The sequence below is a fragment of the Onychomys torridus genome, chromosome 8 (genome assembly GCF_903995425.1).
Source record: "Onychomys torridus chromosome 8, mOncTor1.1, whole genome shotgun sequence".
Taxonomy (NCBI): domain Eukaryota; kingdom Metazoa; phylum Chordata; class Mammalia; order Rodentia; family Cricetidae; genus Onychomys; species Onychomys torridus.
Window position 1 is genome coordinate 89940122 of NC_050450.1, and position 26261 is coordinate 89966382.

The 26261-nt window shown below is 48.7% G+C and overlaps 1 protein-coding gene across 3 annotated transcripts in view; it reads right to left on the reverse strand.

Moving 5' to 3' along the window:
• Window positions 1-516: 516 nt before the first annotated feature.
• Window positions 517-26261, reverse strand: part of Mpp3 (membrane palmitoylated protein 3) — a 31087-nt gene continuing 5342 nt past the window's right edge. For all 3 annotated transcript variants that reach the window (XM_036195503.1, XM_036195500.1, XM_036195501.1), the window contains exons 7-19: window positions 25613-25694; window positions 23152-23237; window positions 20683-20757; window positions 17012-17208; window positions 13944-14008; window positions 12411-12431; window positions 11876-11917; window positions 10765-10929; window positions 10582-10662; window positions 7806-7899; window positions 7537-7645; window positions 5011-5133; window positions 517-3078 (exon numbers count right to left, since the gene is read on the reverse strand). In XM_036195503.1, coding sequence (XP_036051396.1) covers window positions 2902-3078; window positions 5011-5133; window positions 7537-7645; window positions 7806-7899; window positions 10582-10662; window positions 10765-10929; window positions 11876-11917; window positions 12411-12431; window positions 13944-14008; window positions 17012-17208; window positions 20683-20757; window positions 23152-23237; window positions 25613-25694 — 1317 coding nt within the window. In that variant the 3' untranslated portion in view covers window positions 517-2901. The remainder of the gene's footprint in view (window positions 3079-5010; window positions 5134-7536; window positions 7646-7805; window positions 7900-10581; window positions 10663-10764; window positions 10930-11875; window positions 11918-12410; window positions 12432-13943; window positions 14009-17011; window positions 17209-20682; window positions 20758-23151; window positions 23238-25612; window positions 25695-26261) is intronic.

The window sequence follows — 26261 nt, forward strand, 5'->3', positions numbered from 1 at the left end:
TATACATCTAATAGCAAAGGCACTATTGGCTGAGGTTAAACACATCTGAGCTGTGATCGGCAGGGGGTTATAACCTCAAATCTCTCTTTTGCAAGGAATGGGCTGGGAGGCAGGGCAGACTACTCATCACTGGATCAAGGAGAGCATGCACTGATACTGAAAACTATGTTGAAAGAGCCAAAGGCAGACAGGCGAGTTCTGTAATCGATGAGTGATGTCTGCCACGGAGGCAGGATGGGCAGTAGCAACACATATAGGATCCATTTAACATTCTTGACTTTGGAAAGTCCTCTAGAGCTCACATTCTCTCTAGTTATAGACACAAACCAAGGACTTAACTGTGTTTAAAGGGCCAAGGAATGAAACATTTATTCTTGAGAGGCATAGATAGAGCTGTACTGGTGTGCAGTTTAGGAGTAAGGAACTTTTGCCAACCTTTTTGCTGGGGGCTCAGAACACACATACTGCAGATTGGGTTAGACTTGGATTTGCATTTACACACACTCCACCAATACATATTTGCAAACTAGTACATTTATTTTGTTTTAAACAACATTCTCTGCTTTGTATAAACAGCAAAAACATGCCTTCCAGATGACACCTGTCCTCGGGACCCTGCCCTCTCAGCTCCCATGGATCTCACAGCAGACGAACAGCTGTGGACGTAACTTGTCCCGGGAGAGGGAAGGATGCTCTAATTGCAAATAAACCAAGCCCATTTTCACACCTCACCTCACAATCCACGCTGAGTTCCTACCGCCTCAGCTGAGGACTGGCTACGGAGTAAGCTCACAATCCACGCTGAGTTACTACCGCCTCAGCTGAGGACTGGCTGAGGATACGGAGTAAGCAGAAAGTGACTTTTTAGTACGACATGCATTTTTTTTAAAAGTCACCCAGTGTTCAACACTGGAGGGCAAGTCACCTACATTGAACTGTAACCAGGTAAGGTCTCCACCATGCTGCAGATGTGATATGGCCAGGAACAAGCTCTCCCTAAAGAGGACTCAAGATCCCAGTTCTCCATCCTCCAGGAGGCAGTTCCACCTCACCCCTGCCCACTGGCCTAAATTCCTGTGAAACAGTTAAGTCATTATTTCACTTGCTAAAAATCCAGTAAGAAGGACCCGCTCTTTTGCTGGAAAATCCTACAAAAGAGATCAGTGGGTTACCTGGTGGTAAGCCAAAGAGTTGCAAGAGTTCTTGTGTAAGAAAGTTAGCTGGAATTTTGTAGATGGGCGGCAAACGGCCTGCCTGGTACTTCACTGTTGGCCCAGCCTATTGTAGGGATAAGGTATCTTGCACATATAAAAACTCATCCTTTTAGTCCTAGAAGTTATAAGCACACTGCACACTATTTCAGCTATGAATATACTCCTCATAAGTCAGTCATTTCATTAGGGAGGCCCCATTATAGACCCATAAAAGCAGGAGGCAGTGTAGTATAGTGGTTAAGGATCGTATCTCGTGTGAGGAATTTTGAGGCTCAAAAATATATAGCTGTACCATTATGCACATGCAGGTATGTGTTTGAGTGCACAATTTGTGTGTGTGTGTGCGCGTGTGCGCATAGGTGTGTAAGTGCTGACTAGCCAGATGAAGTTTCCAGAGCCTCCTGTTTCCACTCCCTACCTCCTGACCAAAGTACTGCAGTTATGAATACACACTACAAATGAGGCTTTTATGTGGGTTCTGGGGATTTGAACTCAAGTCCTTAGGCATGCATGGTAAGCACTTTTATGTATGGACACACTTCCTCAGCCTGGTACGTTTTTTCAGCTGTATAAACCTGGACACTTTCAAATCTCTTAAGTCTCTTTTTTTCCCCCTCAATTGTAAAATGGGAATGAATGGTAACATTGCCATGTCATCAGCTTTGTGTATTTATGAAGATAGTGCACAGGACTCCCCAGAGTCACAGCCAACACAGAACTTACGTAACTGGTGACTCATCAGAAGTAAAATTCTCTGAGCTGCTATGACCTGTCACAGTCCCTTGAGAAATCACTGCTGCTTAGAGACACCATGACAGACTCACACTCTGAGTCTATATACTTTTGACAGGACTGATTTATTGTGGCTTACTCACAACTTTGACAGATAGTGGGGTCATCTGGTTCCCCACAATCTAGCACAACAGGAGCCCAAATCTGAAAATAGAGTCAGCCTAGTACCAAGGCATAATGACGGACAGCTGATGTTATAGGACAAACACAGCAAGGACTCACTTTCAGGAGCATGGGGGTATTCAGAAAGGGGACAGGCAGCCTGACATTCCTCAAGAGTCCCTGAAGGCACTGCTGCATTGTAGAATAGTCTAGTGAGCCATGTGGACTGTTAAGTGAGCCTCTGTCTTGCAGGAAAAACATCATGTATGTGCACTATGTGAGAAGTCAGGGAATCAATTTCCCTACCACCTGGCAAGCACTATAAAAAAATCATTTTTTTAAAGTAATATTTCAGTGCTGCAAGACAGGTCTTCATTTGCACAGATGATCCCCTCGAGGAGAACAATTTCCAACAGAGCTGGACCAGTGAAGTGTCATATTTATAAAGCTGAAACGTCACTGTAAATCACTATCTAAATTCACCACCACCACCCCCAAAGACAGTGGCTTCATAGCTTTGGTACAAAGAATCAAGGCCAACTTGCCTGCGAGACTTTAATGAATGACATGTTATTCTGTGAACTGCCCCCTTTCAACTCAACCCATGAAGGGGCGCAGGGCAAAAGGACAGACAAAAATCCAACACCAAACAAGGCTTCCCACCAATACTCAGTGACGAGAGTTGGTGGGAAATCCTACCCCTCTCTGTACTTGACATTCCTTGACAATCCATGAGGGAGGCTGGACAATGTAGTCTTCGAGGTCCCTCCAGATTGGATGCTATGGGATGAAGTTACCTCACCCAACCGATGGGTACCCAGTAAGTGTCCTTGCTCAGCTTCTCTATGACAGCTCTGAGCTGGCTGCAGATGCCCTGAAGGTCCTTCCTCACGAGCACAGTGTCTATCAGGTGCCCATAGTGCTGATCGATGAAGGTGGCAGAGGCAGCCATCTCTTGCTGCTGTTCATCCTGCAAGGAAAGAGACAGTATGGGGTCTGGGGGAACACTCCCCTGTCAGAACCTGCATTTATTTAATGTGCCAAATGGATGCCTGTGTCCTCTAGAGAACCTTAACTGTGAGCATGAGAGTAGCATGTAGTAGAAGCCTATCACACAGAAGGAAATCAATGGGCAGCAGACACAATCATTCACTTACAAAATATCCTGAGGACCTCCAAACTGAGAACCACTGTTTCGGGGTACCTTGTTATATCTGTGTATAAACATCAGCATCATATTCCTCACCCAAAAATGTTTCCAAAGAGGTGTGAAGCTGGCCGTGGCAGTGCACACCAGTAATCCCAGCACTTAGGAGGCTAAGGCAAGAGGATCATGAGTTCCAATCTAGCCTGGGCTACAAAGCAAGACCCTGTACCAAAAAAAACCAGAGGTCTGTTGACTGAATAACAGACCACTTGCCTAATGTATGTGAGGCCTGGGGATCAATCCTAAACATCACACATGCAAAAAAGGGGGGCTGAAAAGATGGCTCATTAGGTAGTGTGTCTGCCACGCAAGGATGAGGACTCAAGTTCAGATCCCACGCACTCGTGGGTGGGTGTGCGCATCTACAACCCCAACACTGGGCAGAGCAGGGTCAGGCAGAGAGGTAAATGCCTCAAACATGGGAGGGAGAAGGGAGAGAGGAAGATAGCTGACCTCACCCTCTGGCCCCCCATATCCACTTATAAGCATCCTCTGTGTTGACTTTTTCATTCATAAGGAGCCCTTGATTCTCTGGTTTACGCCAGGGCTGGGTTAGCAGGCCAGAGAAGGAAGAATGACTTCAGAGCCTTGGGACAACTCTGCTCAACTCCCCATTTCCTGGGCACCTCGCTTCCTTCCCAAGCCTAGCACTAGATCTACACAAAACCCTGCCTTATCCAGCCTGGTGGTTCTTCATGCAGAGTTCCTAGGGTTTGGAATTTCAATCGTGTAGCATGGACAACGAGCTTGCTCTGTGGAAAAATACAACATCAAATCTGTTGCTGGCTTCACCTATGTCCCTTTCTGTCCCTCTGCACTCCTCTGTTGCTTCCTCTGCTTCTAGGGACCTGTTTTCAGGGAAGGTGGAATCCTGGCCTCCTCCATGGAGACCTACTTCCAAAATTCTTTCTGCCACTTTTCTGTGGGCATCAGTAATTTCCGGGATGAGTGACGAAGGCCCAGACTCTTTTTTTTTTTTAATTTAAATGCTGGAAACCTAAGAATATACTGAGCTCATTTCTTCTTGTATCTGTCAAGAGGGGACACCTAGGTTCCTCGGGGAGGTGCTTTACAATCTCTTCCAGGGCTACTTGCACCCTCAGCAGCCCTCTGAAGTGTCTCCACACAGCCCCTGGACCTTCAGTCCCGTTTTGTCCACTGTTACAAGCAAGATTGTGCGTGTGTGAGCACGCACACATACACACATACACTAGTAGAACAAAACAAATAAAAACCAAGGTGGCAACTCCTGAGGGAAGACACCTAAAGCTGACCTCTGACCTCCATACTTACACTTGTATACATGCACGTGCACACACACACACACACCCTGCACATATGACCTGCTCATACACACTCGCAACACTTGGGTTTGACTCAGAAACTCAACAGCCGAGTGTGGTCCGTTGCACTCACATAGGGCCCCTGACAGCTATCAGCTCTCTTTTAGGGGAGGATGTTGACAGGTTATAGAGGGTGGTGAGTCCAGGCAAAGACACCCTGCCTGGATTAGAAGGCCTGGTCCCCACCCACCTTGAACCTTCTGGCCATGTGACCATCTTTTCTTAGCCTTATAAAAGGGAAAGACAGCCTTATGCAGAAGGTATGCCCTCTGTCCCTCTTCCTTAGAGTACCCATAGTCAGTTAGGTGTACCCCTTCAAAGGAGAAACGGTCAAGATCAACCTGAAACTTACGAGCAGAGCTGCTGTGTCCTCAGAGTCTGGGGACACGGGCGGCGTCTTCCTTTTCTCCTGAATTGCAGGCTTCACAAATATAATATAGGGTTTAAACTCGGGGGTCCTCAGGTGTCTTAGTGCCTAAAAAAGCCCCAGAAAATTATACACCTTTTGCAACACATCCATTCCGAAAGCTCAGTCCTCCCGGGCTTCTGTCCTCAATGGCAATGGCCCTGGTGGTCAGTCCTGAGATGGTGGACTCTACCAGGCTGACTAGCCACATTCTCTCATCCTTCACTTTGACACTGAACTCCTCTGGGCCAGACAGGTTGCTCAAGGAGAGTGGATAAGTCCAGACTTCAGCTCAGAGTCTCTCTTAGCTGAGACTCTCCGAGTCAATTAACTTCCTTGGGCTCTTTTGTATCTGCCCATAGCTGAGCCAAGGGCACGAGGCTCAGCGTGCATACATTTTAGTCATCCACCATCAATCTGCCTACACTGTGTGTGACTGGGCCATTCCACAGACCTCCTTCTGATATTCAAAGAAGCAAAGGTTTGCAAGGTAAATGAAGGGATGACCTATGGGGTCACTTGGAACACGCACAGGTTTTTGCTTTCCCATATCACACTGCTGACACAGTGTGCCTTCTGCAGGGGGTAAAGGCCTCTATCTGTAAACACTGGTGTTGAATTTCTATGCACTATCTGCATACACTGAGATATCTTGTTTTAAAAAATATTTGAGAGCCTGGGCGTGGTGGTGCACACCTTTAATCCTAGCACTCGGGAGGCAAAGACAGGAGGAACTCTGAGTTCTGGACCAGCTTAGTCTATAAAGCCAGGACAGAGAAACCCTGTCTTGAAAAAAAAATTAATGAAAATCTTATAGGAGCTGGAGAGATAACTCAGCACTCAAAAGCAATGACTGGCCTGCTCTTCCAGAGGACCCAATTTCAATTTCCCAGCACCTACATGGTGGCTCACAACTGTTTAACTCCAGTTCCAAGGGACCCAATGCCTTCTTCTGGCCTCCTCAGGCACTATATACAAGTAGTGCCCAGACATATAGGCAGGCAAAACACTCATCCACATAAAAATAAAATAAGGATTTCAAACAAATCTTCAACATTTGTATTTTGATAGTCTTTAAATGATTTATTTTATTTTTATGTGGATGAATGTTTTGCCTGTGTGTGCCTGGTGCCCTTGGAGGCCCAAAGATGGGGTTGGATACCCTAGAATTTGGAGTTACAGTTTGTGAGCTACCATGTAGTGCTAAGAAGTGAACCCACGTCCTTTGTTAAAATACATACACTTACACGTGCATATGAGAGCAGATACCTGAGGAGGCCTATCACGGACCCCCTGGAGCTGCAATTATAGGCAGCTATGAGCCACCCAGCATGAAAACTGGGAACTGGGCTCCAGCCTTCTGCAAAAACAGTATGTGCTCTTAGCTGCTGAGCCATCTCTCCAGTCTCCAGATGTTGATGTTCAATTACCAACTCACAGTGAGCACAAATAAGCAAGGTGTTCCCTTCCAGGCAAAATGTGCTTTTAGAAATGTGTTTCAAGCCGACTCAGGTAAAATAAAGCTCACAATTTATACTATAACATAAAAGCACTGTTCCTGTAAGTAGGAAAAAAAAATCCTTATGCTGAGTTCAAATTGAGGGAGTTTTTCTGAAAGACAAGGTCAAGATGGCTAGATGCCTGTGGAGCCTGCAGATCTCCAGCTGTGGGGAACTGGAACAGGCTTTGAAGCTCTGTCCAGGTCAGGCTGTTTCCTAACACTTCCCCTGGGGTCTATCCTTCACTACATATAATTGTTCCAGTAGAGGCAGGAGACTGGCAAGGAAGGAGAACAACAGTGTGGCCTGTGAACACACACTAATAATTTTCTGTCCTGTAACAATTGGTCAAATAGAGCCAAGGACTTTTTAAAACCACTGCATATATATGTGTGCCTGTGTGTGGGTATGTGCACATGTGAGTGCAATGCCAGCAGAGTCCAGAGAGGGCGTCAGATCTCCCTGGAACTGGAGTTGCAGGTGGTGAACCACTTGACATGGGTACTAGGAACTGAACTCAGGTCCTCTGGAAGATCATCGAGCACTCTGAGCTGCTAAGCCATCTCTATAACCTACCCCTATCCTTTTTTAGACAGGTACTTACTGTGTAGCCCATGCTGACCTCAAACTCACCATCATCTTGCTTCAGCTTCCCCAGTTCTGGTACTACTGGCATGTGCTACCATGTAGTATGTTATATGATTTGCTCCATGTAGGGGTTACTGTCCTGGATATCTGGGCTACTCACAGGGTCCCTGGGCTCCCTGCAATTAATCCTGTACTTGAGAACAGCAGGGCCTGTTTGGGGCTATCAAGCTTTCATCTAGTTCTCAAGGAGAAGAACAAGCATGTCTAACATCACTGTTCTGAGCTAAAACTTCCTTAGACTGATCTCACGTGTTCCATAGAACGGATAACCACCCTGGGTTATAAGTTCCATAGACTTGCATGCCCAGATGGCCCAGGAACTCACTTCCGGTTCTACATCCACCAAGCACACTTTGTTTTTGGCCATAACAGCCTGAATGGCCTCCAGGCTGGTCCCATAGAGATTCTCCTTATATTCACCATGTTCCAGGAACCTAAAACACCAACAAAGGGGAGAGATTTCAGTTTCTGTGCAACCTCAACTTCACACACACACACACACACACACACACACACACACACACACACACACGGATGATCACAGAGACACGTGGTTGGTTACCAGAGGGCCCACAGGCTCATGAAGCAACGCACCTGTTGTGATGTAAGTCAGCCTCGAACGCTTGCTTGGAGACGAAGTGATACTCCACCCCTTCTTTCTCATGGCTCTTCCGGGGCCTGGTGGTGTCTTTTAAAGAAAGAAGGATTGCTGGCCCAAAAGAGCAGCAAGCCTGTGCCCCTGCCCGAGAGCTCATCCCGGACCTCTGCTCGAATCGGTCACTTGCATTCATCAAGGGTCCTCAAATGGTCCAAGTCTTCAATACAGGCAAAAGAAGCTCCCCTCTGTTTAAAGACCCTGTCTGTCTCCCAGGCTGGCCTCAAACTCATGAACTTCTGATCCTCCTGCCTCCACCTCCCGAGTGCTGAGGTCACAAATGGGCACCATCACACATAGATGATGTGGTGTTGGGGGCTGGACCCAGGGCTTCAGGCATTCTGCAAGCTCTCTACAGCCTCATCTGTAGACTCCAGAGAATATTATTTGGTAGCTAGGGAACTCAAGGTCCAGAGACAGTTAGCACCATGCCCAAAAACCTAGCCAGTCAGAGCCAGGGACAATCTCTTGGTTCTGTGCCAAGCCCAGGCTTCTGCTGCCCTGCTGGGTACTGTTCTTGATGCTGGGGCTTTTAAATACCCTCTGAAAGCATCTAGTTGGAACTTTTTGGTTTAGATTTTCTCATCTGAGAGCCAAAGGGCACAAATACATTTGACCTTCTTTAAGGTGTGTGTGTGTGTGTGTATGCATGTGCACGTGAGAATACAGGGGCATGTGTGGAGGACAGAGGTCAACCTTAGATGTCATTCTCCTGGGGGGGGTGATTTTTGGAGACAGAGTCTCTGGAACTCATCACTTCAGCTGGCCAGTGGGTACCGGGGGTGGGGGGTGGGGGTGCAGCCATCTCCACCTTCCCAGCAGAGGAATTATCAGTAAAGGTTACTGCACTCTCTTTTTTATGTGAACTCTGGGAACCAAACTCAGGGGCTTGTGTTTTCCGGGCAAGCATTCTCCCAGCTGAGCCACCACCCCAGGCCTGGGCTGTCTGTTCCTTATGCAGTTAATTCTCATTTTAAGAGAAAAGGAGCCATGCAGACAGGCAGTCCCATACCACCTGGATGGGTTTCGGTGGCATCAGCTCTTGGACATACTTCTAAAATGCAGCATCCCTACTGATGTCCATGATGAAACACTCACACACACACACACACACACACACACACACACACACACACACACACATCTGGGCCAATCAGGTCTTCGCAGAATGAGAGGATATATGAAGGGCAATACATAGCTTTTCCTAAAAGATATAAAAACTTGGAAGACAGAATTATCCAGCCTTGGGGTCATCCCTAGGATGCCCTGCTTCCATGTGGCATCAGGCCAATCCCCTAAGGAATTGCAAAGGTCCCTTTCCCATACCATTGTCTTCAGACTTTTATCTGATGATCTGTTGTTAAACATTTCAGGAGCCCACAAGACTGCCATGATCTGCCCAACCTCCAATGCAGCTTCATCTCCTGCCTCACTGTCCACACTAATGTACCCAGTCCTTAGCACAGCTACCCTGGGCCACACCATCAACCCTTTGCACATATTACTCCCTTTGTATAGCCAACGCTTCCTTTCTTTTCTGCCCAGGAGACTTCTATTTACACCTCAACATTCAACCTAAAGGTCACCACCTCTTGGAAGCCTTCCCTGACTTCTCCTTGCTGTGGGTGCCTGGAAACAGACAGGCCTGAATTCTTAGTACAGGCATCTCAAGTGCAGTAGTGAGTGAGTGAGTGAGTGTGTGTGTGTGTGTGTGTGTGTGTGTGTGTGTGTAAAACTTCTGACATCCTGCTTCATCCACCTAAGACCTTAAAGCTGGGACTTCCAAAAGCCCTCAGAACTGCGCTTCCAGCATGGCCTCCATAGCTCCACCACCTCCCCTAAGTGTCTTCACTTCCAACAATGCTCTAGAAGATGATCTTGACAGCCATGGGCTGGGCTGTTGGCCTGGTGACCAGGAAGAGCAATGTTGTCCAAGAAAGTCTCTGTAGCTGCCCTTCCCCAGAAAATTCCAGAAAAGATCATTCCTGCCCCACATTTCCTCTCCATGGCCACCAGACAGCCACACTGCATCCCTTCAGGGCCAGACAGACAGAGAATGAGGAAAGGCACATAGGGACAGACAGGACATGGGGAGCATGGTAATGCCATCCACTTAGGAATGACCTAGGATCATCTGCCTGGGCTCCAAGCCTAGCTCCACCCCCTTCCCCATGTATGATGCTGGGCAGTTACTTAACCTCTCTGAGCCTTGAGGTTTTCCTCCTCAGTGTGGTATTATAGTACCTCTCCTCTGGAGTACCGGCAGAGGGCAGCCAAGTTTCCACATGTAAGGGCTCTCATTCTCCTCTCCTCCTCTAGAACTAGGACCCACACCTACTGAGTCTTAGCAGCCACTGCCTTGGGGATTAGAACCACTGACAATACCCAGGAGTGTGCCCAGCCACCTAGCCAAGCTAGCATCTAGCTACAGCAATACCTCCCCACTCAGCAGAGTACTTGGCAGTATCTCCCACCTCACCAGCTCTGCGGTTTCATGACCAGTGTGCTCTGGACTCACTTCCCTCCTAGCCAGACACTAGGCAGGTGGTGCTCCAGCTGTCTAGGAGGGTCTCAACGGACTCTCACACCCAAAGCATCAAAAAGGTCAAGATGAGCGAGAAGAATCCAGTCCCTGGAAAACACTTGTGGGCACGCGCGCGCGCACACACACACACACACACACACACACACACACACACACTCAAGCCCTCTTACGTGGAACAGCAACACCAAAGTGCTGGGGATCCTCGGCCACCACCCTTTGCTTCAGCTCATGGAGTTTGGCTCCCAGAGACCCTGGAACAAAGGGGAGGTTGACTCAGTTCCTAAGGAACGGAACTCCTTCCCCATCACTCCCGAGGAAGCCAGCCTAACTAGGAACTCCAGGATGTTACCTACCAATCAGAACCACCAGGCGGGGCCGCTCCCCAGGCTGCTGTTGGTACCTGGCCACCTCCTCGTAGGTCAGCAGCTCCTGAGACTCTGCTCCTGTGGGCACCTTTGCCTCCTGTGAGCCACCCAGCCTCTCCCTGCAGCCTAGCCGGAAGCTTCTCCGAAGACCAGCTGGGGGAGGGGCAAAAGGACAAGGGGACATTGGTTCTGGGATTGCCACAGTAAAGGCCTTCTCCAGGAGCCAGGCATGGAGGTAGGGCTGGGTGCCTGGCTGCCCAGCCTCCTGCCCTGGAGGGTCAGCACAGGAAGCATGCTGATATGAAGAAAGGGTGGGCCCCACACCCAGAGACTGGGGCTGGAGGTCACTGTTTTCCTTGACCTTAGTTACTAAGTCTCATCTCTCTGAGCCTCAATTTCCTTATCTGTAAAATGGGAAGTCGGATGGTTCTAGATTGGATCCCAGACCGGGGGAAATGAAGGACATTATTAGGACAGCGGGTGACATTTTAATAATTGCACATAAGACAATAGAATTGTATGAAGAGGAAAGGTCCAAGGTTTGATCGCTATCCTGAAGTCTTGTCACAGGATGTCCTTGTCCTTTGGAAACACAGACTGAGGTGCTTAGGGGTAAAGGGACAGGATGTGTACATTAACTCTCATGTGACAGGCAGCAGAAAAGGAAATGAGAAAGACACTGGAGAGTTTAAAAAATCCTCAGGTCTGGTGTGGAGTGCCCAGGAGTTCTCTGTGAGTTTGAAATCACATCTCAATAAACACTTGGAGACATCTGCCTGTCTTCTGTGACCTTTGAAGGGGAACCACTGGGAAACAAAAATCCCATCACTGTGTATGGAGGTGCAGTTCACACTGAATAAACTCTGATTGTAACGATAAAGACAGTATTAGTATGAACACAGGGCTCGGTGTCTCTCTCCAGCCCTGCAGGGGGCAGGACCTGGGCCTGAGTGGGCACCGCCTTCTGCGGGCTGCTGACTGTTGGCAATGAGATGCAGGCCCCCCAGCCTCAGCAGCCCTTGACAGGGTTCCGGGGCTTGGATCCCAGGTTTCGAAGCCTAGGCCTGTGCATGAGCCTGGAGGGATGCCTGCTACTCACCCACATAGTGCCCTTTGAGGTACCCTTCACAGTCACAGGTCTCTGGAAACCAAGCAGAGAGAGAGGCGAGTCACGCTGAACGCATCCTCAAGCCCACAGGGACCCAGCCCCTAGGTAGCTAGGCAGAGACCTCCGGGATGGTGATCTGGGGAAGCTTCTAGAGAAGGTGGCCCTGGGACCAGCTCTTCTGTGTCGCTCTGTTTTCCATGCATAATAGGCCCCAATAACCTTTCCAGCCTGGAAGCTCCCTCCCAGTCTTTGTGAGTTCCAGATGGGACACAGAAATAATAAGATGGAAGACTTCACCCCCCATGCCCTTCCTGTTTCCTGACTCTTACCTAGCACTGGGGTCACAGCATCATCCTTTAACACCAGACACATGGGGAGGGGTCCTAAGGCTTTGAAGCCCATTCCCACCCCACACAACTGAGCACAGGCACCCAGGTGCAGGGAGGAAAACCAGCCCCTTCAGCCCCAGAGGCTCCACAGAAAAGGGCCTCCCTCGTGTGCACGGGGGGACAAACTCCAGACCTACCTTTGTCACAAGGCTGATCGTCTGCAGTTTGCATAAAAGACAGATGGGACAGCGTTAGTGCAGGGAACCAAGAAGCCCTGCGGCTGAGAGGCAGCTACAGCCTCGGCAGCCTGAGGAGATCTCCATCTGTCCCGTTTCCTTGCTCCACCAAGCCTAGGATCTGAGCGGTGGTACGTTATTAAGCCCCAGCCCTGCTAATTAGTCTTCTTGTGTGTGGCTCATTAGCAGCCAGAGAAAGCTAGTGCATGGCCAGTAGAAGTGGCCTTCTGGCTGATCTCCTCAGCAGCCTCCTCACCTGCCTAGAAACGTGACCGTTGGCAATGGCTGATGGAATGACTCCTTCTGAGGTCCCACAGTGGGGAAAGGACCTGCTCCCCCCTTTTCTGGAGTTTAAGACCTGCTAGGAAAATGCAGGTGCCTAAACAGGCCTCTTGCTCAGTTAGAAGCTACCAGCAACAGAGGGTAGATTTAGGGAATGCCCTTCTCTGTGAGGGATCTAAGCTGAGACCTGCCCGAAAGACCTCTAAAACCCAACAGGAAACCTTATGAGCCTCCATGTTTCCACTTGGGGAGTAAGGTTGCTATCCCACACACTTTACAGGGCTTTTGTGACCGAAGGCAAAGGAGGGGAAAGGCTCAGCAGCAGAGCACCTGCCTGGTGTGTGTGAAGCCCTGGTACCACCAAACAATAATTCTTAAAAAATTCAAAAATGCACGGCAGTCGGCAAGTCTGTTTTCAGGGCAAGGTGCACAGAGAATATCCAATAAATGCTGACCAACAAACCAAAGCTGTCTCAGCCACAGAGAATTTCTTACCATGCTCCTATAGGGTGCACTAGAAAGCAGTTTATGTTGATCTCAAATTCAAGTCTAATGAGCATTTTTGGCTTGAATTTCCCAATGCTATCACAGAGGTGCAAGGACACTTAGCAAGGGTGTCCAACCTCTTGGCTTCTCTGGGCCACACTGTCCTGGACCACACAGGGTTGTCCAATCCATGGCAGGGTTTGGGGGAGGGTACATGCATTGTACCCACTGGAGGAGCAGTGCTGAGACAATATTATCTAAAAGTTCACACTTGAAAACCACACGATTGAGTTATAAAAAAAAAAAAGGTCACCAACAATCATAATAGTTTAAGCAATTTTACAATTGTGGTACATTCATAGCTGTCCTAGGGTGCATAAGGCCATGCATTGATACTGATTCCCATTCCATCAGCAAATTTTAATGTTCAAGATCAAAGTGTTCCTTGGGAAGCTAAAGAGAGCTTGGCACTCTCTTCCAAACAGAGACACCCACAGAGGCTTGCATGCCAGCTTGGAACGGTGTCAACACGCTCCCAGTGGTACCCGTGAACTCCAATATAGAAGTTCCTCTCTAGGGTAGCTGCCCTCCCTCCCCATACTTCTTCCCACCTTCTCCTTCCTCTGGAGGTCTGCAGGCTCTGACAGGACCTCTGACGCCCCTCCCTCTAATGCAGTACCAGCTTCTTCAGCCCCTCCCGAACCCCACCTCCGTCTGTCTACTCACAGGGGGGCTTTTTGACACTCTGGGGGCTTGGCAGGGTGCCAGTTGTTCTCCGATAGCTCAGCCGCCTGCAGAGACACAAGTGGACATCATCGGCTGGACCAGAGAACTAGCTGAAGAGAGCCTTTTAGAAACTCGGGGACACCTAAGTCTGAATCCCACAGCTGGGCACACCTGGGCACGCCAAGGACTCCTGCTTCACAGTGAGTCCTGGGTGGAGGAGGGGGCACTTTCACAGAGCTGACTAGTTTATAACGAGGAAAACAGGGAGTCTCCTGGCCTGCAAAAGCCTTGTCCTTCCCAAGACAGCCACACGAAAGAATGCCGTCTGGTGCCCCCAGTCACCATTGCTGGTTAGGCTACCGTGGCTGACTCCTGAGGCAGGGAGCTTCCTGTCTCTACCCCTATCCTGCCTCCCCATCTGAGGAAAAATGGAAATGGGCAGAAGTCTCAGGAAGAGCTATGGGTCCGAAGTGACACTGATCAAACATCCCCCACATACACTATTGCAGGGCGTGGCCTTCCCCAGCAGTATCCAACACAGTTGTCAGACAGGCAGTTCACCCAGGCCTCCTTGGTGCCCCCATCATCTTAGGGCTCTTGCGTCACCTAGATTCCACATTTCAAATAGAGGCAAGAGTCTGGGAAGAAAGTTGGTAAAGTGCCAGACACGCAAGCATGAGGAACCGAGTTTGATCTCAGCACCTACCATTTAAAGAGACAAAATAACTCCTGGGTGCCGTGATACACACCTGTAATGCCAGCTCTGGGGAGGCAGAGACGGGGCATCCCTAAGGCTCACCGGCCATCAAGACTAGCCAAATCAGTGCGATGGGTTCAAGACCCTGTCTCAAAAATGTAAGTGGAGAGCAATTGAGGAAGACACTGGACACTACCCCCAGCCTCCACATATGCACACACAAGTGCACGGGTGCACGCATACACACATGCAAAAAATAAATAAAAATAATAAAACAGAGGTAGGAGCTCTCCCACCTCTAAGACAGTGAGACCTGCAAACCCTTCTGTGTGCACGATCACTACAGCAACCTGTAACAGAGAAAAACTGCAGCCCACATTAGGGGGCAGCCACAGGGAAGTCAAACAGTACTCAGGCATGACTCTTCCTCTGTGAAGACTTTCCTGCATGCCCAGACAAGAGAGCATGCTCCTGGTATGAGATCACAAAGAAAACGTCCCTGACACCAGTCACTTGGACATAAAGCATTTGCTGGAAGAAGGCCTGTTTTGTCCTCTGCACTGTGAGCTCCTTTAGGGCAGAGTAAGGGTTCACAGCTAAGGTAAGTGCCTAACACAAGTGCCAGGTGCACAGGCTTGCACCTGTCACTCAAGAGGCTGAGGCAGTCCTGCCATGAGTTCATGTACCATACAGCAAGACCCAGCCTCAAAACACTAACAACAATAATAAATTAATAAAAATGGCAAAGGGCCTGGAGAGATGGCTCAGTGGTTAAGAGCACCGGCTGCTCTTGCAGAGGACCCAGGTTTGATTCCCATCACCCACATGGCAGATCACAACAACCTGTAACTCCAGTTCTATAAGAGATCAAGTGCCTTCTTCTGATGTCCACATCCTCAGGCACTGTATGCACGTGGTGTGCACAACATACATCCAGGTACACACATACACATGAAATCATTTTTAAAAGACATACAGCACAAACCAAACCAATCCTAATCAATACAGCTCAAGATCAAGTATACATTCCTAATGAAACATTACATAACCATTAAGGTTATATATATGAGGAATATGTAAACATGGGAAATGCTAAAGTCAAAATCTCAAGTTTAAAAAGGAAATTTTGTGTGCAACACACACACACACACCACAGGTGGGAAACAGATTGTGCTCTTTGGACACAGCAGGACTCTGGGCAATTTTTTCTTCCTAATCGCCTTTTGAACGTTTATCAATCCACTTTCAGTTAGTTCATATTATAAGGAATCTTTGGTCCTGTGTCCTTGAGCTCCACATCTGCAGAATCGACCAAATGCAGCTTGAAAATATTGGGTGGGGGAGAACACACCTGTGCTCTCCTGGCTGTGAACTTATCTCTTCTCATTGTTTTGAGAATGTTGAGAGCGTGCCAAGCTGTCCTAGGGCCCTCACCCTGAACAGCTGTCTTACTTTATCACTGTGATGAGACGCTATGACCAAGGCGACAAATAGAAGAAAGAGTCTGATTTGGGGCTCACAGTTCCAGAGAGTTAGAGGCCATGACCATCATGGTGAGGAGCATGGCAGCAGGCAGGCATAGGGCTGGCACAGTGCTGAGGGCTCACATCTCAATCCACAAGCACAAGGCAGAGAAAACCAAGTGGGAATGGTATAGGCTTTGGAAACCTCACAGCCCACCCCTGTGACACACCTCCTCCAACTAGGCCTCATCTTCTAATCCTTCCCAGAGGGTTCCACCAACTGGGGACCAAGCATTCGAACACATGAGCCTATGGGGCTGTTCTTATTCAAACCACTACAATATGGCATCCAAAATCATCCAGAGAAGAACCAGCACCAAGAGTGTGGGGGAGGTGGAGGGTCATATGCAAATGCTACACCATTCTATGCAAGGCCCTTAAGCACCTATTGATTTTGGTATCCAGAAGGTTCTAGAAGCAACCCCAAATATACTAAGGGGCAATTGTATACATTAACTCAGTTCAGATGTCTAGCTGGTCCCATAGGGAGGCTGAGGCAGAAGAATTGCAAGTCAAGGCTATCCTGGGCTAAAGAATGAGTTCAAGGCCAGCCAGAGCAACTTAACGAGGCCCTGTCTCAAAACAGAAAAGTGAAACAGAAAGCCAGATCTGGAGCTCAGGGATAGAGCCAGGTCCTGGATTTGATTCCCAATAGTGAAAGAGAAAAGAAAATGTCCATATATTTATTTAAATCTCAAATGGCCATCTCCACTAGCTATGGGGCCACAACAGACACAATAGCAACTGCTATTTCCCACAGTGAGCTCCCACACAACGGAAGTGACAGGGACTTGGGGGTCCCCTAGACCTGGGCCACCAGCCACACCACGACAGAATCCCAAACCTACCTCTCCTGGAACTGCTTGGAGGGGATGAGGCCAGCTCGAAGGTTTGTGTCTCCCACTCTCTTGGCCTGCCACCAGGTGGGGTCATCCTGGCTCACCACCTCCAAGACCTGCCTCCGCTGGAAGGGTAGGCCTGCCTCCTGGCAGGGGATGGCACGGTCCTCCCGAGGGTCATAGTGGAAGAGGGCACGCATGAACACCTGCATGGCAAGGGCAGCTGTGAGGGGACTCTTTTTTTTTTTTTTTTAAGATTTATTTATTTATTATGTATACAGTGTTCTGCCTAATGCATGCTTGCAGGCCAGAAGAGGGCACCAGATCTCATTGGGGATGGTTGTGAGCCACCATGTGGTTGCTGGGAATTGAACTCAGGACCGCTGGAAGAACAGTCAGTGCTCTTAACCGCTGAGCCATCTCTCCAGCCAAGGGGACTCTTTTATGTAAGGACACAGGCCACATAATGACAGTGGTTATTCATAGTTAGAAAAGACAACTGGCCTCAAGGGCAGAAAGCTAGTTAGAAACACCCTGCATTTGTTTCTTTGTGTTCTTCACCCATTTAGGATATGTGAGTCAAGAAACCCATAGGTAATTGGGAAACGAGGGGCTGGGAAAGCGGCTCAGTGGTACAGCGTGCTGGACTAGCATCTCTGAGACTCTGCTTCCATCCCAGCAACACCAACACCAAAACAGAGTCAGAAAACGGGGACCAATGGGTAAAGGCACTTCATATGCATGCTTGACAACCTGGGTTCAATCCTCCAGTTTCCTCCATTGGAGAAAAGTAACCCCTACAAGAAAGTTGTCCTCTGGCCTCCATGTGTGCATTGTGGCACAGAGAGAGAGAGAGAGAGAGAGAGAGAGAGAGAGACAGACAGACAGATAGACAGACAGACAGAGAGAGAGAGAGCATGCCTTACTTAACTAAAATAAAAATGCAAAAAGAAAATGCATCTGGCCTCCATGTGTGCATTGTGGCACAGAGAGAGAGAGAGAGAGAGAGAGAGAGAGAGAGAGAGAGAGAGAGAGAGAGAGAGAGAGAGAGAGAGAGAGAGAGGGCGCCTTACTTAACTAAAATAAAAAAGAAAATGTATAGACAAATAATCCCACGTCTGGCTTTCTCTTTCAACCATTGTTTCCCTGACCCGCCATCCTGAGAGCCTCAGCCACACTAAGTAACAACCCACCCCAGAGAAAAACAAACACATGCACAACTTGTAACCATTGTAACTTTTACTACAACGCTCCTGATGAAGAAGTCAGGCACCATCTGTGCAAGTGAGGACCCTGGAGGTCCTGGGAGGAAGGAGCCCAAACATCAGCAAAACCTACAGGGTCAATCGACTTCATCCTCACTTCCCAAGTCTGTAACTGGCACCCACAGTTTCAACAGCCCCACCGTGCCTTGTCTGCCATGGACTTGGCCAAGTCCTCTCTCTGGGGAAGGTGGGACAGGACACAGAACTGCCTCCTACCTCTCTGCTCTCTTGTCTCACAATGCTGTGAATTCAAGTACTCTAGTTCCAGACTACGTAGTCCCATTACTACAGTGGCACATGGAAAAGAAAGAGGTCAAGGGTCATCATCAGACGTACCCGAGTGAGATTCCTCATGTGCCAAAAACAGAAGGTTACAGTGGACACCAGTAAGAACCTTCTGAGGTAGGGACAGACACCCTCACCCAAATACAGACACTGCAGTGCAGCCAGTGACTGTCTGGGGGAAGCAGTGGGTCACAAAGATTTAGGAGGAAAGGACTAAGGGACAGGGTACCACATTCTTTTCCTGTATCCTCCACACAGGATGCTATGGTCCCACACAGGGGTCAATATCATTTACGCTCTGGGATTAAATCCAAGGGTCCTAGGAAAAAACAGCCATGGGAAGGTTGTTCCTTCACTGGCTGCAAAACAAGAGGTCAGTGAAGACACTGTTGCCAATCATCTGTCCTTCATCATCAAGGCATTGGCATCTCTGCTGAGCCAGAGGTTGTTCTGCATCTTCTTTCATGCATTCAGCACAGGGTGGCAGGGCTCGGGTTGGCCCGCTTCCTTCCACCCCCAGGAAAACTCATTTTGTTCCCCTTTCTGCCTTATATCCAAGAACTTCAAATTCATTATGACATCAAATCGATACCTTCTTCGATATCCTTTGCCATTCTCGATAATCTCCCATCTGGGCTTCTAAACAGCCTCATTCTGTGCCTCCCTGCCTCTGACCTCCACCCACTCCCGTCCTCCAGGGCAGCAGTTCTCGGCCTGTGTGTCTCGACCCTGTGGGGGTTCCATATTAGAGAATTTGGGCTGCCCAGACAGCTTCTTAAAACACCCTTGTGGTTGGAACGTCCTTAACCTTTCACCAAGGCAGGTGAGATGGCTCATTGGGTAAAGGCACTTGCTGCCAAATCTGACAACCTGAGTTCAGTCCCCAAAACCCACATTGTAAAAGGAGCAAACTGGAAGGAGCCCCCTGCAAGTTCTCATCTGATTTCTATGAACATGCTGTGATGCATTCGCCCCACACACCCAATAAATAGGCCTTCTTACCACAATGGGGCTGTCTCTTGGGCTCTGGGCTGCTCTCCCATCCCCAGGGTTGTACCATTTAGTGCATGCTGGCTGACTTCAGGGTGCACCTGCACCCCTTTGCCTGAGGACTTACTTCCTGTGGCTGCTGAATTTGCTGTCTCTAATCTAGCAGTCAGGAACTACAAAGAACAAAGCCCCAGTGCCTGGTAGGAGTTATGTACACATCTCTCCAGCTCTTGGCTGGGAAGAGCGACAGGCATGTTCTGATCCCAAAAGCCCTTCAGGATTAAGCTTCAGGCACCCTCAGTGGGTGGTGACTTCTGGGTAGCATGCTCTCCAGCAGGACTGCTGGCCCTTTCCCTTACCTACCCTACCCATGAAGCCTGATCACTTCCCACCCAATAAGCTGTTTGCCTTCAAACCCTTAAGCCAGGGTCAGCTTATAGGATCACCTAAACTAGGCGAGAGTTGTGTGGAGCCCTTCACAGCTGAACCCACATCCCCAGCATGCCACTCCCACCTGACCCTCAAGCCCTACCACACTGCACTTTCTCCCAGATTCCCCACAAATGTGCTCCCTGCCATGGGCCTCTAGGCCCTTGTCTAATAGATGCATGCCTGGATCTGACCCTTCTCACTGAAATTCTAACCATCTTTACCTCCCTCCAACCCCTGCACCCAATCAGAGATGCCTTCTGAGATGTCTCTTGCACTACAGAGTCTTCCAGAACCACTTGGAGCACAGCAGTGAACCATTTGTTCAACGGCCTCCTCTTCTACAGTAAAACCCCCTCTGGCAGAGAGCCCAGCAGAGAGGTCAGGACCACAGGTAGGCCCAGCGAACGACCAAGCTAATGGCAGCTACTTCACTGGACCAGAATCCAGTTCCTAAGCACCTTCTCTCCATGGCCCAGATTTTCTCCTTCCATTACAGTGAGCTTGTCTTTTGTTAGCACACCACGCAAAATCCTCTTTCCAAACAGCAGGGTACAGTGAGTCACTTAGGACTATTAAAGTCCTCGGCTGGAGAGAGGTTACTAGGGCCAGATGCACAAGCTGTTCAGATGACTGTGTCCAAAGCCTGGCTGGGTTCAGAACGCCCACCCTGCCCAGTAGAGCAAGCCCCGGAATCCCACTTCCCCATACCTTGCTCTCTTTGAAGCGGTCTTCCTCCTGGGTGGCAGGGATGATCTTGAGGGTGATGGATCCCTGGGACTGGGCCTGAAGGGAGAGGGAACAGAGGCCCATGCTTTCTAGATGCTCAGCGAGTCTGCCTCACTTCCTAGGTGGGTGTTTAGAATGAAAGGCAAGCTGACAGCTTCCACTCCCCTGCCCTGTAGCATCAATCTTAAAAGGTCTTATTAATTAAAACAAACCTGAAGCCAGGTATTGGGGTGAACGCTGGAAGATCAGAGAAGCAGAACAAGCCACAGCTACCGCACCTTGCCAGTTCCTCAGCTGAATCTGATTCCTCAGACTGGAAGCCTCTGAGTCCTTATCCAAATGAATCTCAGCTGAACTGCTTCTTGAAAGCCTGAAGCTTAACCAGCCAAATGCTTCTAGTGCCTGATCTTCACGCCTTTATATACCTTTCTGCTTTCTACCATCACTCCCTGGGATTAAAGGTTCACTTTCTGGGATTAAAGGCATGAGTCATTATGCTTGGCTTTATCCTTGAACAGATGGATTTCTGCCTCTGGAATGCTAGGATTAAAGGCCTGTGCTACCACTGCCTATCCTCATGTTTAATATTGTGGCCTTTCTATTCTCTGACCCCAGATAAGTTTATTAGCGTGCACAATATTTGGGGGAACACAATACCACCACACTGCCCTGGTGGAATTTGCTATTAAGAATCAAGTATTTGCCTAGAACAGTTGATATTGACTGCCAGGGCTAGAACAATTAAGGAAATAAATACAGTGCCTGTTCATGGGACAGAGAAACTGGAGGGTTCATTAGAACTCAAGACAAGGCATGCATTGAATTCCAGCTCCCCAAAGCTCTAGACCTCAGAGGTCCCAACACCTCCCCTTCTTGATATTCCTTGGGCTAATGTAAATTTTATTTCTTATGTATGAGTGTTTCGTCTGCATGCATATCTATATACCAATTGCATGTCTGGTGCCTATGGAGGCCAGAAGAGGGCATCAGATCCCCTGGCACTGGAGTTAGATGGTTGTCAGCCACCATGTGGGTGCTAGAATTGAACCTGGGTCCTCTGGAAGAGCAGCAAGTGCTAGGCCATCTCTCCAACCTCTCTTGGGCTATTTTAATAACCCACTTCTGTCAAATTATCCTAGGTCCTGCCTGATTAGTACTTCCACCTTTGATCCCTGAGCTCTGATCTTAGGCCACTCCCACCTTTCTATGAGGTTCCCTTCCTTTCAGAGACCTGCAGTGTCAGTGTCAAGACCCAGGAAGAAGAACAAGATGATCCCCCCCCCCCCCAGGGACACAGAAGTTCACTCCAAGCATGAGGAGCTTAGTGTCCACACCAGGAGCCGATGATGCTCACACATAAACACCAAAGGGCCAGCTACATCTGTATCATCCCCCCCACCAAACACTGGGGGGGGGGGCTGAAGGAAAACCTTTTCTCTTTAGTGCTGATCTTGTTTGCACTACGCCCACAACCATCAGAAGTTAGTAAAGTCAGTGGAGGATACCCAAGAATGAACCTGTCACAGCTGCGGAGGCGCTCTCCACAATCTCCTTTTGCCTCATCTGCCCCAGAACACACTACAACATTGTTTCCATCCCCTGAATCTTCTCACTGTTACAAAGTACCTCATACCCTTCTTCCATGCTAATAATAACCAGGCACAAGTTGAAAAACCCTCTTGTTGTAGAATATTATTTTAAGATGTATTACATTTGTTTATGCTGTGGGACATTTGTTTAGTGATGCTAAGATGTGTTGCATTCTTTCATGTTGCATTTGTTTAACTGTGAAGTTGTGTGACTTTGCCTGTCTAAAACACCTGATTGGTCTAATGAAGAGCTGAATGGTCAATAGCAAGGCAGGAGAAAGGATAGGTGGGGCAGGAAGGCAGAGAGAATAAATAGGAGAAATCTGGGAAGAGAGGATCAAGGAGCAAGAAAAGAAGGGGTCAGCCTCCCAGCTACACCATCAGACAGGAAATAAGAAGGAAAGAAAAGATAGACAGAAATAGAGAAAGATAAAAGCCCAGAGGCAAAAAGTAAATAGGATAAGTTAAGAAAAGCTGACTAGTAACAAGCCAAGCTAAGGCCAGGCATTTATAAGAAAGAATAAGACTCTGTGTGATTTATCTGGGAGCTGGGTGGCAGGCCCCCCAAAAGAGTAAAACAAACAACTACACCCTCTCTGTCCCTATGTTAGCACAAAGGAGGCTGAAAGTCAACTGGACTAGGATGAACCTGAGACTTGGAAGGTTCTCAGACAAAGGAGCTGGGGTGAAGAGGAAGGCCACGCTGAAGAGAAGAGCTGAGAGAGGCAGGTGAGCTGCAAACCATTTTGTCTGCCCCATCCTCACACACACAGGGAAGTAGAGGCAGGGTCTGCCCTGGCTCTGGGACGCCCCCAAGCTGGGTCTCTGAAGACCTCCCTCCCTCCAGGCATGCCACACAGACCAGAATCTGGCTGATCTCATCTGGACGCTTGTGCAGGACGGCAATCCCGTTCACCTCTCGGAGCTCATCACCAACGTGGACCAGACCTAGGAGATGCAGGGATGGAAGTTAGCTCAGCACTAATGGTGGCCCTGACGCTGGGCTTCGTGCCTTTGGACACCAGGGAAGCCACTGCAGGACAGATTCAGGTCTAAAGATAGGGATGATTGACATACTCAGCATCAAAGTCAAACTGTCCTCTGGGGAGGTCCCCATGTACATGCTACATCTGAGAGCCAGAAACACACGATAGTCCTGACAAAGCCACACTGCTAAGAAGTAGCAGGGCTAGCACACACTCACAAGTGCTTCACCACTTAGGCAGTGGTGGCACACGCCTTTAATCCCAGCACTTGGGAGGCATAGGCAAGAGGATCTCTGAGTTTGAGGCCAGCCTGGTCTACAGAGTGAGTTCCAGGAAAGCCAGGGCTACACACAGAGAAACCCTATCTCAAAAAAATCAAAAAGAAAGGAAAGAAGGAAGGACGGACAGATAGACGGAAGGAAGCAAGCTATCTGCATGTCTTCTGCCACATGTCTAGGTATACAGATGTGTGGATATTTGTGTACACGTGCATATAGAGTCCAGAGGACAATGTTGTCTCCCCTCAGGCACCACCCACCTTGTTCTTTGAGAAAGAGGCTTTCACGGGGACCTGGAATCAACAGGGGCTTTCACCGGGACCTGGGATCCAATGCTTTCCTAGCACTGGTATTATAAGTGTGGAGGCCACATTCAAGGTTTTTACATGGGTCCTGAGGCTCAAACTCAGGGCTTCATGCTTGGGTGGTAAGTACTTTACCAACTGAGCTATCTCTCCAGCCACTATCTCTGCTTTCTTAAAGTATCATTAACTCTTTACTCTCCTGGACTGCAGACACACTCCAAGAACATCTTTCTTTCTTAAGTCTTTAATGAAGAAACTTAAAGGCACCAGTACTTCTCTAAGTATGTATGTATCTATGTATCTACCTACCTACCTACCTATCATCTGTATATCTATTTATCTATGTATCTGTCTATTTACCTATGTATCTATCTACCCATGTATCTACCATCTATGTATCTATCTACCTACTATCTATCTCCCCATGTATCTATGTCCCCATGTATCTATCTCCCTATCTATATATCTACCCCTGTATCTACCTACCTATGATCTATCTATTAATCTTATCTATCTATCTATCTATCTATCTATCTATCTATCTATCTATCTATGTACCCCTGCATCTACCTACCTACCTACCTATCTATCTATGTACCCCTGTATCTACCTACCTATGATCTATCTATTAATCTAATCAATCTATCAATCAATCTATCTATCTATCATCTATCTATCTTTGTATCTATCTATCTATCTGTGTATCTATGTATCTATCTCTGTATCCATCCATCCATCCATCCATCCATCTATCCATCCATCCATCCATCCATCATCCATCTTGAGACTCAGGTGATCTAGGCTGACCTCAAACTCACTCTGTAGCAGAGAATGACCTTGAACTTCTGATTCTCCTATTTCCACCTACTGAGTGCTGGGATTACAAGTGTGCACCAGCATGCCTGGCTTTATGCAGTGCTGCAGATGGAACCCAAGGCTTCATTCATTCTGAACAAGCCTACTGCCAACTTGGCTGTCCATTCAACCTAGCCTTCTTTAATTTCTTATTTACTTTGACAGGCTTTTGTTCGGTAGCCCAGGCTGGTCTTGATCTCTTGTATGCAAGGAATCATCCCTTCCCAAACAGCCGAGACTACAGGCCCAAGTGCCACCACACGCAGCACATATCCACTACCTTAATGACAATTGGCCTGACATGAGTTGGCCTCTCTTTGCTGCTCTGAGTGGGCACTGGGCCAGCAGCAGCCACCGCCACCATTAGGTGTGCAGATTTCTGAATCAGAGCCTATATGTTACGCTCGGGGCCTGTGTTTGGAAGTAAGGCCTAGGATTCTCCAGTCAGTTTTGCAGACCTGGAAGGTAACAACCCTCTACACGGAGAAGCCTGCCTACCAGGTTTCCCATGCACTGATGGCTGTCAACCTGTTTTCCACCCAAACTAATCTGGGTCATGAACACATTCCAGAGCACAGCAGTTTCACAAGGTGATGGGGTTACTGGAGGTGGCCAGGATCACCCCCCCACCCCAGCTAGGAATCCCCACCTAAGCCCATCGCCAAGCTTAAGTGTTAGAATCTCTGCCTACACCACACGCCTGAGCCGTTCCCTGATCACCCATGAGAACTCCAAGCCTATTAGGCTTCAATTAAATTCCTATTGACCTTGGGACTTTGAGAATTCCATCCACAATCCCCAAAGCGAAGCAAACTCCACAGAGGTTACCCTAGAGGTGGAGAGAGAGAGCTGCCACCGAAGGCAGGCTAGCATCTCATCACTCCACGGGCTCCACTCACCGCTCCGATCTGCTGCACCCCCTCGCATGATCCTGGCCACCACGACAGCCCCTGAGTGCTCATCTCTTCGGATAGTAGCACCCTGAGTGAGAGACAAGAACAGACAGGCTCCAGCAAGGCAGCCTCAACCGACACTGTTTCCTTCACCACCATCCTACCACCACCCCACTAACACCACCACCACCACCACCACCACCCCTACCACCCCACCCTACCATCACCACCACCACCACAGGAAGGTGGGTCAGGGGGGACCTTCCCAATGCTGAGAACACCACGAGACCAGGAAAAAAAAATGAGGAAAACTCCACACTTTGCAGCTTACAAAGCACCATGATCCATTCTGCACAAGGGACTAGGCTTCTTGAGTTGGGTGTGGTGGCACACGCCTGTAATCCAAGCACTCAGGAGGTGCAGAATGGAGAATTAAGAGTTCAAGGTCATCCTCAGCTACACAATGAGCTTGAAGCCAGCCTGAGCTATTTGAGACTGTCTCAAAAAGAATAGTAATTAAATAGAGCCAGTGAGATGGCTCAGCTAGGAAAGGCATCTCCCACCATGCCTGACTTCAATCGCCAGGGCTCACCAACGCCTACAAATTGTCCTCTGATATCTATACCTGTGCTGTGGCACCCTCCCCCCCCCCCCC